This window comes from Formica exsecta, unplaced genomic scaffold (genome assembly GCF_003651465.1).
Source record: "Formica exsecta isolate Colony F162 unplaced genomic scaffold, ASM365146v1 scaffold16, whole genome shotgun sequence".
Lineage (NCBI taxonomy): Eukaryota > Metazoa > Arthropoda > Insecta > Hymenoptera > Formicidae > Formica > Formica exsecta.
The window spans coordinates 227,063-240,753 of NW_021848922.1; the positions used below are offsets into that span (position 1 = coordinate 227,063).

At 36.8% G+C, this 13,691-nt stretch overlaps 2 protein-coding genes across 2 annotated transcripts; one reads left to right on the forward strand and one right to left on the reverse strand.

Moving 5' to 3' along the window:
- The first annotated feature begins 2,012 nt into the window (after window positions 1–2,012).
- Window positions 2,013–6,793, forward strand: LOC115233061 (spindle assembly abnormal protein 6 homolog). The gene is made up of 4 exons (XM_029803268.1): window positions 2,013–3,029; window positions 3,217–3,743; window positions 3,852–4,600; window positions 4,692–6,793. The coding sequence occupies exons 1-4, from the start codon at window positions 2,838–2,840 to the stop codon at window positions 5,240–5,242; spliced, it is 2,019 nt and encodes a 672-aa protein (XP_029659128.1). The 5' UTR covers window positions 2,013–2,837; the 3' UTR covers window positions 5,243–6,793.
- Window positions 6,521–9,769, reverse strand: LOC115233060 (pleckstrin homology domain-containing family M member 2). The gene is made up of 3 exons (XM_029803267.1): window positions 8,016–9,769; window positions 7,271–7,906; window positions 6,521–7,187 (listed from the first exon to the last, which is right to left on the reverse strand). The coding sequence occupies exons 1-3, from the start codon at window positions 9,381–9,383 to the stop codon at window positions 7,023–7,025; spliced, it is 2,169 nt and encodes a 722-aa protein (XP_029659127.1). The 5' UTR covers window positions 9,384–9,769; the 3' UTR covers window positions 6,521–7,022.
- Between the last annotated feature and the right edge of the window lie 3,922 nt (window positions 9,770–13,691).

Here is a 13,691-nt window from a genome sequence, read left to right on the forward strand (position 1 = left end):
AACGCCCTTTACATTTGAAGTTCCGACTGACAACGTGTCGGGTTCGGACGTGTTTTTGCGTACTGCGTATGTCCTTTGTCTGGACCTTTTTTTTTGGACTTCCTCCTCTCTTAAGAGGAGTTTTTGCTTATATCTTACAAACCCATAAGAAACAATGGTGTTTGGGCGACTAATGCCCAACCAGCCATAAAAGAAAGAAGAAGAAGAAGCCCTTTACATTTTTTGAAGACATAACCCAACTTCTTAGGTTAAATATAGAAATAACAAAAATATATATGAAAATATTAATATATTTTATGCTCAAATACATATTTAATAATATTTATAATTTAAGAAAGAAAGATTATCTTAAAAACGTTAATATTGAAGAAATGCTATCTCTTTGAAATCCAGAGCATGCAGTGGCACGCAGTTCACACTAGAACACAGGGTCTCTAGTTCACATGTACGTTGCTTGCGCATGTGTGCGGCTTTCGTAAAATATCTTAAATGGCACGCTTGCTAAAGACTTTAGAGATATCTATGAAGAGATATCATAAAGAGCTCTTGTGAAAGATATCTTACAAAAAGATAACTTACTGATATCATTTCTAAGAAAATTTAATTAAGTCTTTAAAAAGTCCTCTTAAAGAGCTCATCCTCTCAATAATGCTCACTGGGAAGTATACTTTTTGTTAACATTATCCGATTTTATAAAAATGCTTGATATATCTTCGAAATAACAAGATGTCGTTCAAAAAGACACGCAATAACGGTTGCAGCATTGAGATAAACGAATTTAAGAAGAAAGGAGGTAAATTGTGATTGATACCTTTGAAAAGCCCTTTCGTTTTCTATTTGCAAACTTTTAATCGTTCGATATTTGATCTTTGAAGAAGAAAAATCCGTTTACGAAAAACTAAAAACGAAAATCCTGTTTCCGACTCTCACTAGAACTTGTAAGACTGGTCCAGAGTGAAGTTTGTCTCAACGCACGTCGTCAAGTGATGCCACAACGTATAGGTATAAGAAGTACAGGGTATCGATCATAGACATAGTATATCTCATAGACATAGTATATCTAGACCGAGCGTTTGCCTTTATTTAAGGAGTGGGGTAAGATGCACGTAGAAAAGGACATACTCTGTTTTGTGCTCCTTGCGTTCTCTTTCGCTCGCACGTAGCATAGCGTACTCTTTCGCTATGCTACATGCGAGTGAGAGAGAACGCAAGGGGCACGGAACAGAGTATGTCCTTTTCTACGTGCACCTTGGCCCCCACTCTTCAGCACTCGGTCTAGATATATTATGTCTATAGTATCGATCATATAACTTTTCTCCTAAGGCGAAAAAGTGAAAAGTGAAAAATTTTGCCATTGATTTCAATGCTAATATTTTTCACTTTTTACGTTTCCGCCCTAGGAAAAAAGTTACATGATCGATACCCTGACGACATTAGCCAATCGAGACGCAGTGATCCAACCAAAATACTACCAGCCAATCAGAAAATAGCAAGATACGTTCCTAGTTAAAATATTTCATCGTGATCGCTGTGTTGATTGGCTGACACTGTTATCCTTACATCACATTTTTAACTACTACACACGTTGAAAAGTATAAAACGCAATTTTTTATTTATATTATTATCATTATTATTGTGCGATGACAGCTAAGGAGGGCGGGGAGGTGTTAGAAATAAACACAAGCGGGATGCATTGGAATGCGATCTTATTAAGCTCGAAATACAAACGGCAAATTTTTTGGTTCCTTTCGAATAGATGAAGATGGATATCCTCGATATATACTTTTGATGAATAGTGTTATAAACACTGAACTATATACCATACTGGAACGCGCTATGCCCCCACCACTACTACCGCGGCCACTAAAGCCCGTATCAGACTACGCATTGAAAATTGAAGATTGAAGATTAAAGACTGAAATTTGACTAATAGCTGCAGCTTTTCAGTGCTGTCTCTTTTTACCGTGAACTACCATGACTGAAAACATCGTCCTGTCACGCAATCACACCAAATCACACGCGATCTTCGATACCACGCGAATATTTATTTCTATGCTAGATAGTTGAAAATGTTAAGAAGCAGAGAGTTAAAATAAATATGAAAAATGGTAAAGTGTATCTTAAAAAACTGCACATCAATCTATGATAATGGTTTTAGAACGGATAATACATCTGGTCACGTGGTCGACGTAGTTAGATAGACAAGAACAGGTCTGAGAAGCGACAACTCTCGCAGTCCCACATTTCTGGCCGCCAATCAGCAGAGCCGTGAGCGTTCCAGTATGTTATATAGTTCAGTGGTTATAAGTGACGCCGAAAAATAGGTTCCTTTCTATGTATTTTATTATATGCCATGGAGTAAAGTTAGTTACAACGCGTGCTCTCAAGATGGCGATACAAACGTATAAATATACGCGTCTGATATACGTATGTGATTACTATGCGCGTATAAAGCGGAAGGAATGGAGGTAAATTGTGATCGAATAGCCATCTGTTTTCTACTTGGAAAGTCCTAATCGTTGGGTTCGTGATCTGTGAGAACAAACTTAAAAAAAAAAAAAAAAAGAGAAGGATCCCGATTTCGACGCGATTCTCATTAAAAATCGGTGGCGAGTCGCGAGTGAAGTAGTTGAAACGCGTGCCGTCAAGATGGCGGCACAAACGTATACGACGTACGCGTCTGATACGCGTGCGTCAATTTGCGTGCTTGTGCGATGTAAGCAGAGCGGCTTGTGTCGTATGTTCGAAAGCGTTTCGACCGGACTTTTCTCAACATCAACAAATGAGACGCAGTGAGCGACGCGTGATCGACAAGTGCTTTCCGAGAGCGCGATCGAATGATGAATTATTTGAACAGTATAGCAGGCGGCACGACGACCGCCGACTCGGGCCTGCAGCTGAACAATGTCGAGATTCTCTACACGAAGGTGCAGAGGATTTATATCAAGCCGCAGCATAAAGAGGAACGCCAGCGGGATCTCAGAGTCAACGTCGAGATTCACGCTGGCATTAGTCCAGTTTGTCGCAAGGTAATTTAATAAAATCTTACTCTGACTTACTTTTACTCTTAGTTTTGTAAATGTTTATTGCTTTCATCTTTTAACTGTCTGTGTTTTGATGGACATAGATAGAGATTGATAGACTTCATTCTCAACAGCTTGGGTATTGGATGTTGGTTTGTCAACCATATCGAGTCTTGGTTTTTTCTTGTTTCAGAGCTTGTGCGTTTTGCTAGCCGACGACGATGATCCTTGTTTTCTCTATTCCTTATTCATCACCGAAGATGACTTCAAAGTGCTAAAAGCGCAGCAGGGTCTCCTGGTTGATTTTGATAACTTTGCTACCCAATTGATATGCTTGCTGGAACAATGTCACATTCCAGGTACAAGCATGTCGAAGACTCCACCAAAGTTTCTTTTGTTGTTGGCAGAAGAAACTGGAGATTGGAATTTTAAGCTTGTGGAGACAAATAACTTCAAACATCTTTGCCACTTGAGTTTGAACATATCACCTGCCAGTGATTCTGTTTTGAAGACACATATGGCAATGAAGATTAAACAGTTAAAGGAAAATGCTTTACAACAGAGTAGAGATGTGGTTGGTTTAGAAACTAGATTAAATGATCTAACGAATAAGCTAGAAGCAAAAGCAAAAGAACTAGAACATTTGGAGCAGAAATATATGACTGAAAAAAGCCAGATACAAATTAATTCCTCACAGCAAATAAGTATAGAAAAGGACAGGTATATATATATATATTTATATATATAAATATATACTACAAATAAATAATATTTTTATATAACCTATATAATTCTATCATATTAATGCAATGTATTAACATTTTCCAGATTGTCTCAAGCACGCTTAGAATGGCAACGACAGAGTGAAAAGGAAAAAATGGAAGTTGAGCAGAGGCATGCTGAAACTGTGAAACAATTACATACAGAACTTGCCGAATTACGGACACAAAACATAACATTTAAGGATAAGCAATCCTTTTTAGAAGCTACGAATGTAGAGCAAATAAAACAACTACAGAATCTCGAGAAGGATCTTAATATTGCCCAACGAGATTTGGCACTACTCAAGAACCAAAACTCGAAATTAGATGTAGATTATCATGACAGAGATAAAGCCGTTAATAATTTGCGTACAAGAGTAGCTGTGCTCGAGCAAGAGCTTAAAGATAAAACAGTGATCATTAACAAACACATGGAAATGCTGAAATCGGGAAAAGAACAAAAACAGCATTTGGAGGATCTTTTAACCGAAAAAGACAATCAGTTGCAACGCAAACAAAATTCCTTGAGAGGCTTAAGCGATGAATTGGTAAAAGCCAACGAAATTTTAACTAAATTACAAAATGAACTTGCATCAACCAAATCCAAATTGAAATTAAGGACGAGCATAGCGCTCGAGCAGGAAAGATTATTAGATACCAAGCAGAAAGAAGTTGGCCAATTGGAAACTAAAAAGGAAGGTCTTATCAGAGATATCAAAGATGCAAAGAATGAAATAGGCAATCTAAAAGAACAAATTAAAACATTACAACATCAATTGGAGGAAAAAGAAAAGATGATAAAAAACAATGATAATGGTAAATGATTATTTTTTCTTTTCTTATCCTTGCCAATAAAAATTGCTACACGATTGAGAAAATTAATATGTCTTCCATCTTCCTTTTGCAGTAATTAGTTGGCTGAATCGGAGACTAGCGGACAATCAATCGCCTTTACAAAGTGCTACTACGCCAGCTCCAGTTATAATTCCATCTACCGTTCCACTGACGTTACCCAGGACAAATAAATTATTTCCTAATCGATACGAAACGCGTACTCCTGCACCTAATACGACACAGCCTAGTACGTTATCGGGATTGATGAAAAATCCAATCGTGCAGAATCCAAATATTCATCAGACCACTCGTACGACAGCTCGGTCGATGGGTGTCGGTGTAACGGAAAATTCTGTGGGTTTAACGACCTTCAGTAAGAGCGGCTTGATCTCGAGCACCAGCACACCTATGGAGCGCTTTAACGCGGTGAATAAAGCATCGGGAAATCCGCCGGCTTCAACATCAGCGCCGGCTATAATCGAGAATAACAATGGCCCGGCGGTCATCTCGAATGGTACAAAAACGAAAACCGCGAGCGTCGGCTTGCAGGGTGGATTAAGACGAGCAGGTTTGTCTGATAAACCCATTTTACCTTCGGCATATTTTCCTAAGACATTGCATTAAATGTGTGAGGAAGAAATGTAAGAACTGAGGAGTTGAACTCGTATTTCAGAATATTTTAAGAATCAAAATGTAGGAACGACAAAGCTGCAATATTGCCATTGACATGACAATATTTCAAGTTTGTCATTTTGGTGATAGTACAAATAATTGTAAGAATAATAAGTATTATTTACATGATATTTTTCACAAGGTAAAAATTGTAAAAAATTTTTTAATCCTGCATTGGTATTTTTTTATACACAAAAATAATATATTTGGCTAGTGTCAATCTAACTTTGGTATGTCAATGTAGGATTAATAACAATATATAGTGTTGTATGTATATATTGATACATTTATACACAACACAATACATATGCATATATTCCGATCTCGTTTACAGTATAAAATGTGTAAAATGGCAAGTGAGTTCTCCATTTCTCATTAACTTTTTGGTCAACTCTACTTTGCTTCGATATTATTATAATTATAATGAAAATTACCTTTAATTAATAAATATTGTTTAACGAATTCGTCCCTATTGAGATTTACATCAAAGTATAATAATATGCAATAATATATGTATATATAAATTAAGAGAGTTGCAATTTATAATATTAAAATGATTTTTTTCGTTTGATAATTCTAAATCTAAATGTGTTTTTATATTTAACGTACTTGTAAATTGTGTAGAGATTTATGCCAAATATTGTCGCAAAGTAAACGTAATTTTTATAATTGATAAATTTGAAACAGTTATTTTAAGATTAACTTGATACACACGCAATTCCTTTATTTATCACGATCACAATCTAATTACTACACAATTGATAGCTAATAATTAATTTTTACATTATTATTAGATTTGTAATTATTTTTGTATTTAAAGTATCCTACTTTCATTTTGATAGGTACCTGGAAAATAATTTTAACTTTGTAGATTTTATATGATAGTGTATAAATATCTTTATATATACATATATAAAAAAAATTGAAAAGTAGAATATATATGTAGAGCTCTCTAATTTTACGACTTGTGACAGTAAAAGGTCAAATAAGGCCATTTAATACAAATGAAAGAATGTGCCTTTTATATCTAAAATAGAGTAGGAAATTTTGCTATAGTTATATATACATATAATTTATTGTACATTTTTATTAAAAATTATCCCAGAGAAATTATTTGTTAATTAAACAATATTCGTATAAAGGCAAAATATTCTTAAACAAAACGTTTTTTTTTTTTTTTTTTTAACCATGTGCTATGAGGTACAAATGTATCAACTAAATCCAATTTTATTAAGCATGTCAATTTATTAAATTACATAAATAGAGCAACAGTATTAAATATAAAAAATAACGATAAGAGAGAGATGACAAGTAAATGATTTCATATATTTTACTATTTTTGTACATAGAATTATAATGAACGTCTATATATATATATATAGTTGTATAAAGATATAATATTTTTTGTCTATGCATAGTAAGCTGCCAGTCTCGTAAGATATAGTAAGGTACAAATATCTTTTTTTAGAATATAAGTTTGTAACAAAATATTCGGAGAACTGACAAAAAATATAGAAAGATATTATATTTCTATACATTTTTATGCACAATATATAATATAGGTATAATTATTTACACGAAAAATCAAGACTCGTAGATTCAAGGTTAAAGTTATATGAGTTATTGCGCGTAGCGAAATTAATTTTCTGGAATGCGAATTATACAAACAATACTGCTTAAACGCGTTAAAAGGATGATAAAACATTGTCTGTATAACAATATCAAATATACATTAATTCATGTCAATCGGAGATGAAGATACACTGTTATGTGATAGATCTGTACATCCCATATCTAAAAGAGGCATGTCCATCCGTTTACGTCTGCGTTCGCACTTTGGACACGGTTTACTTGCGTTTAAACAGTCCGTATGAAATACGGCATTACACGATCCGCACTGCAAATAAATCGATCATTGTAAGATTGTTGTATTAAACGGAAGAAAAATGGATAATGAACAAACGAAGTCGCATTGCTTACCCGAAATGTGGATTCCATATCAAAGGGATAAATAACTTTTGTATTATTACAGACTTCGCATATAAAACCCTTTTGACTGCAGAGCCAACAATTAATTACATGATTTCTCGCAAACTCAACAACCTTTTGAAGTTGTTGCGCGAGAATTCCATTGGGTATATCAAGAAGGTCTAAAACGGAATATTGATGAACGTGTTCGTACAAATAATCTCTGGGGGCGACCTTCTTTTGCAAGGACTCGATGATGGGTTCGCGACACGTGAATAGATACGCTCTCAATAGGTTCAATTGAATACGCAAGGATTGCAATTGAGCCATAGTATCTACAGCCATGTAAATTTTTGGGTTCAAGATCTTTAGGTCCAACAGGGCCGGCTTGTCTGTTAAATACGTAGCTGCTTTTCGACTAATAGGATACTGTTTCAAATCCCAGTTGTGAATCATACGCGATGGTATGATATACTGCCCTTCTGCCATGCATTTTGAACAGTAATAATTGCCCGAATACCAGCACACGTGCGCTTTGGAAAAGGTCATGCCGATTGCCTCACCGCAATCGAAACAATTGTAATTTTGAACATCTAAACCTTTTTCCCTCGAGATATTACCTAGTTGTTCTTCAAAATTTATCGCAACCTGGAAAACAATGCACAAGAAAAAGTTAGACTTCAAACATGTCAAATTTTAATTTTAATTGACAAAATGGTGTTTTAAAATTTATAAATATTGTATATCAAGTACATACCTTTGGCTCGGGTTGAATTTTAGGTCCTTCCTCCACAATGGTCTCCTCCTTTTTTGGATATTTTTTAAAGAATTCTTGCAGATCTGGCACTGTACTAGTTCCAGCAGTTTGGTAACTTTGGATGAGCGCATCGTATGTAGGACCATCGCCGGGTGTACGAGGCGCATCCTTTGCAGATCCTTGAGATATCACAGACGAAGTTAAAGAAGATTGGCAATCTTCAAATGACGTTGACCATCCTAATTTTCTTATTAATGAATTTCCTACAGTGGCGGTTGTGTCATTAACGGTATCGGGGCCTCTCGAAGTATTTTGTAACACTGGATTCTCCGTATCAGCAGCAATATTATCTGTATCCTCTTTTTCTGCGTTACCATTTGACATCTGTTGTGCTTCCTTGACCTCTTGTTTATCTGCTGTTTGGTTTTTTATCACAGTATCTGCAGAATTACGGTCTCTCTGCTGAGTCACATTGCTTTCGTGCATTCTGTCTGTTACAGTATCCACAGGATCGTTGTGCAAATGTTGGACAATATTATCAGATTTTTTGTTAGCTAAAATGATTTTCAGCGCTTCGTCTTCACTGATGGATGCTACATTATTAAACATTGATTGCGAAGAAGTGAACGACCCTATTCCAATTGAACTACCAATAGAACTTGCAGTTTCTACTTCATCAAAGTTATCAGTCAATTCGGTGGTTATAGTTTTCGCTATATCTACCGCACTAAACACGGGACAAGATTTCATCGGCGGCGACCAAATGCCAGCTATCAGCAAAGGGGTACTGGACCAAAAGTTTAAAAGGCTACTATTACAAGCCAACTCGAATCGCACATAATCCAAGCTTTCTATTAATCTTTGCGCAACCTCAACAAGATCTACATCTCTCATATAGGCTGAACGATTGTAATACGGCTTTAAAGCCGAATTGTCCCTCCTTATGGAGCAAAAGTAGCTAGCTAATAGACCTTCGTTCAGCGCTAATCGTATCCAAGCTCGACAATAGCCGACTTCTGTAGTAACTTGGCTTAACGCTTGTATCTGGTCTATGATCTGACGATGGGAAAACACGAGCAGCGGGCCCCAGAAGCTCGGCTGTGGCATAGCGTCGAAATCGGGACCGCTGAGGGCCTCTGTCACCCGATTCAACAGAGTATCCTTCAAGCCGTGCAGGAAGACAGCCTCGAGCACGGAGCATAGGGTCATGGTCTCGTCGCAGTTGCTGACAACTCCGTCCTCGGAAACGGTTGGCGCGCTCTGCATCTCCATGACGCTCGTGTTGAGCTGTTTTTGGAGGGAATCCCTGACCAGCAAGTTCCTCTTGTTGCCCGCTATAGAGTTGACAGTCCTCAGCAGTGAGTTCATCTTGCACGCTATCGATACAATACGTCACAGCGAAAATACGTCTTCTACGACGATGACGTCGCTGGAGCATCTTCGCGTCGTGAGAGAGGCGGAGGATCACCCGGAGTCGAACTAAGCCTCCGGAGATGTCCTCGTGATGTCACGCCAATGCGTCGCCGTCCTCGGATATATTGCTCCAATTACGCTCGAGGCATGCGGACGTCGCGGTGATACTGACAAGGAAACAAGGAAGTGCCGTCGTGGAGCGATGAAGTCATCTTATGCGTCAGTGATAGCGCTAGACGAGAGTCCACACATGTTAGCGTTATCATTCAACCGCGTGCGTGAAGTAGGTTAGATCTCGGAGAAACAAAACATTTGTGACCATAGCCCATAGGCTCTATATATCCTATTAATCGCAACGCACATCCGGATTAAAAAAAATGCTGATTAATTAATCTCGCGTATTTTTTACACGTTCTCGATGCGCAATAGTAGATTCTTGCAACATCATCGAGAGAGATCGCCAACCATCGCCAGCTACTACCTTGAAACGCTCATCGCGCTATCGGCCAGCTGTTCACTACTGTCACCGCCAACTACGCATCAGGCGATCATCTCCTCATTTCTAGGACACCGTCTATTCCTTGAGAATAGTACGTGACCCGACGACAGGTCGCGCTGTCACCTCCGGTAGCCTTCGCTACCGTCGTTGCACTTGCGATGGCGCGAATGCATGCCCATGCAGGTGCGCCATCGCACTTGCTATTTCCGGCGCGAAACGCCGTCTCCCTTTCCCGCTTCAACCCGGACGGCGAATGGACTATTCGCCCTTTCGATAGAGATCATGGAGCTTTATCGACGACGACGATGGCGATGACGATGATAGGTAACTAATTATAAATCTGGTAAGGTCGATCTTGTATTATTTCGCGACGCACATTTCTTATACCCAGGGTTGGGTAGTAACTAAAATTAAGTTCAAAGAGTTGAAAAGTTAATAATTTTTAACTTAGTTAATTTTAATAAACTTGTTAACTATTAACTTAAACTATATTTAATTTGTCGTACAAGTTTATCGAGTGTATCGATTCGTTATTGGATAGAAAATTAACTTTCGAACTTTATGATGAGTTAATAATTTTTTATAAACTTAATAACTTTAACTGAGTTAATTTTTGTTTAAGTAACTTTGAAAGTTAATTTTTGGGCCATTAACTTTAAACTTAATTTAGTTAAAAAGAAAATTAATCTACCCAACCCTGCTTATATCTCTTTTGTTTGTTTTCGAAGTTTATTGATAAAGAATTTTCGAAAAATAATGCGAGATAGAAAGAGATAACGATAGATGAAATTTTATCTCGTCAAGTAGAGAGTTTCGACTTTCTTAGACACCTGGATATTTGTAAAATCCCAAAATACGCTAGAGAACGAGTGAAAAGGTATCTGTACGTAAATGGATTATTCTCGCCGAGATGGCCATATAAGAAAATAGAATTTTATATAGTTTTAGAAACTTTGTAGAATACGCTTTCTCCTCGTACTTCATATTATAAAAATTGACCGTTACGCGACGTCGACGTTTTTAAATACGACAGTATAATTGCCGTCTTCTTCCAATTGAACGAACTTTAATAATTGTAACGATCAAGCAGACGGTGCAAGTAATGCGATCTAACATGCTATGGCAGCAATATACTTGTATCGTACCATATATTAGTTTCTTCAACATTTTTATAGCTTAAGCGTCGTTTATGCAGAGAGTCTTATATATAGTTAAGGGAGGAGGGATGGCGGGGAGGTTACTATCGTATTCTCCTTTTATAAAGAAACAAGCATCTTTTAATCATTTTTGGTAAAACTTCCAAAAATACATTATTCTCGTGATCTCATTTTTTAATATACCATTTTAGTGAATTTGCAAAATTGACGGTTACACGACGTCGACGTTTTTAAAGACGACAGTATAATTGCTGGCTTCTTCTAATTGAACGAACTTTAATAATCGTGTAACGGTCGAACAGGCGATGCAAGTAATCCCAGACAGCACAGAAAAGCCAAAATACATCTTAAAGATGTCTAAAAGACAATAAGACGTTTTTAAGTTGTCTTATATATCAGTTTCTTCAACATTTTTATAATCTAAGTTATGCAGAGTGGTCCTATATATTAGATAAGATACAGACTGATACTATCATATTCCTTATAAAAAGAAATTAAATCTTTTTTTTAATTATTTTTGGCAGAACTTCAAAAAATGCATTATTTTCGTGATCTCATTTTTTAATATGCCATTTTAGTGAATTTGCTGTTTTTTTTTTATTATTCTTGGTGTAAAACTTCTAGTCATTCTGTTGTAATTAATTCTAATATAATTATATTTTTTATAATACAATGCATACACTTAAAGCAATTTTATTTGAATTGATATAATACAAAATCTCTCATGGTAGCAAAGTGTGCTTTCTGATTCTGATAAATAATGAATAAAGTAGATATTAATGTCTACATGGAATATCTGCACTATACTTATATAAAATACCCCGTATATACAAACGATTTTTTTCGAAAGCAATATTACAAGTCATAATTCAAGAGTAAAGAGAAACCTACAGTCTTTATACAGGATATAAATACAAATCGATTCTATAAATCGATTAAAAAAAAAAAAAAAAAAATTATTTCTTTGAAAATAACCGAGTCGCGCTCGTCCTCTTCTATTCCCGCTCCTATATTTAGATACGCACTTAATGCATCTGAAATGTTGGAACAGGTATACCTTGTGTGTGAATGACCGAATACGCATGACGGAACGATGCGTGCTATCCCGGGTTTGACGGCATTGAAGCGCCGGGAAGAGGAGAAGGAAGGAGAAAGTGCAACCGGGAGCGAACGGGCGTGAAGGAGACGGCAGGTTGGAAGGCACGAGGACGACGAAGCGGGTACAGTGGAAGCAGGCACGTACGAACATGCCCGAGTTCATCACGTTTTAATTAATCAGTCTCTCCTCCTCTCGTGCCGAATACAATAACGGCAGGGCGAAGAAGATGGGGCGAAAACTTCGGCTTTTTGCATTGATAATAATTAAAAAAGGAGAGCATACATATATTTCATGATTCACGTGTGCAATGCGTTTTATCATTTTATTTTGTTGACAAGCAAGACGCAACACGTGTTCGAGTCGACGTGCTTCTTATGTAAGATTTATCACTGAAACATTGTAAATATTTATCTCTATCACCGTAATTTATAATCACGCGTAATCTATTATTTACAATTTTTCCATGTGTAAAAGACGTGAAAGTATTATAAACACTTTGTCCATTTTTAATTTCAAATTTATACATTTCTTTATTGAGTTATAACAATTTGTCATCTAGTGCCACAAGAACTTGTCATTATACTTAGTATTATCTCTCTATCGAAAAAAAAAGTACTTAGGTAATTATATTTATGAAGATACCTCGAACCTTTTCTCTAACGAATGACAAATGTACTGTTGCATTATCTCGGTCCATTGTACGTTGATGTCTTTCGACAAAGGGCTCTTTAACTATCCGACAGGTAGACTGTTTATTTTACGTTTAGACGAGCGACTTTTATCCTCGTCGAAGAAGGCGAGTCAAATGCATGTTTTCTTTGTGCATAGAAACAATGCGTTTTCTCACGGTACACCGTAGTGCAGAATTCTCTTAGACGCGTTTATTTACCACACTTTGGGGGAGCACAAATGGCATGAGCACATGTATTCCATTCTCTTTCGTATAGTCAGATGCAACGTTTGCATATTTTAATAAGCCGCGACAGACACTCGCTCTTCGTGTTTTTTACCGTATTTGTCCTTGATACATATCACGTATATTTTACGAAGATCGTAACGAAAAAGACGACCTCACTCGCATCACTGCTATTTTCTTATCCATTTTCTTACATTTTCCGTAATTACCGTTTTATTCGTCTTTTTGTATACGTATTTGTCTTTTGTATTTATATTATATTACTATTGGACCATTTATTGGAGGTAATATTTATTTACAGAATCTGTACAAAAAAAGAAAAGAAATACCGGCGAAGGAACTTCTTGATATCTGCGATATCTGAAAATTATCGACGCATAAATATCTTTAGATTTATCGTGAAGAAAGCAATCGACGATATCTTCAATCCACGAGCTTCTCCTCGATACAATCATACGTCCCTGGCATTGCGCACGGTGGGGGCAAAAGAAACGGAGACAGAGGGTGTCGGTCGTTGGGTCGACGCAGCGGCGAACAGTGGCGAGCGGACTCGTACACCAGCCACGGGTCGAGCGAGCTCTCGCGAGCGTCG

Excerpts from the sequence above, each read along its gene's own strand:
- LOC115233061 (XM_029803268.1), top strand. The coding sequence starts at position 2,838 with ATGATGAATTATTTGAACAGTATAGCAGGCGGCACGACGACCGCCGAC. Across the intron at positions 3,744-3,851 it reads ATAAGTATAGAAAAGGACAG|ATTGTCTCAAGCACGCTTAG; the intron begins GTATATATATAT and ends AACATTTTCCAG. Across the intron at positions 4,601-4,691 it reads GATAAAAAACAATGATAATG|TAATTAGTTGGCTGAATCGG; the intron begins GTAAATGATTAT and ends TTCCTTTTGCAG.
- LOC115233060 (XM_029803267.1), bottom strand. The coding sequence starts at position 9,383 with ATGAACTCACTGCTGAGGACTGTCAACTCTATAGCGGGCAACAAGAGG. Across the intron at positions 7,907-8,015 it reads AAATTCAACCCGAGCCAAAG|GTTGCGATAAATTTTGAAGA; the intron begins GTATGTACTTGA and ends ATTGTTTTCCAG. Across the intron at positions 7,188-7,270 it reads ATATGGAATCCACATTTCGG|TGCGGATCGTGTAATGCCGT; the intron begins GTAAGCAATGCG and ends ATTTATTTGCAG.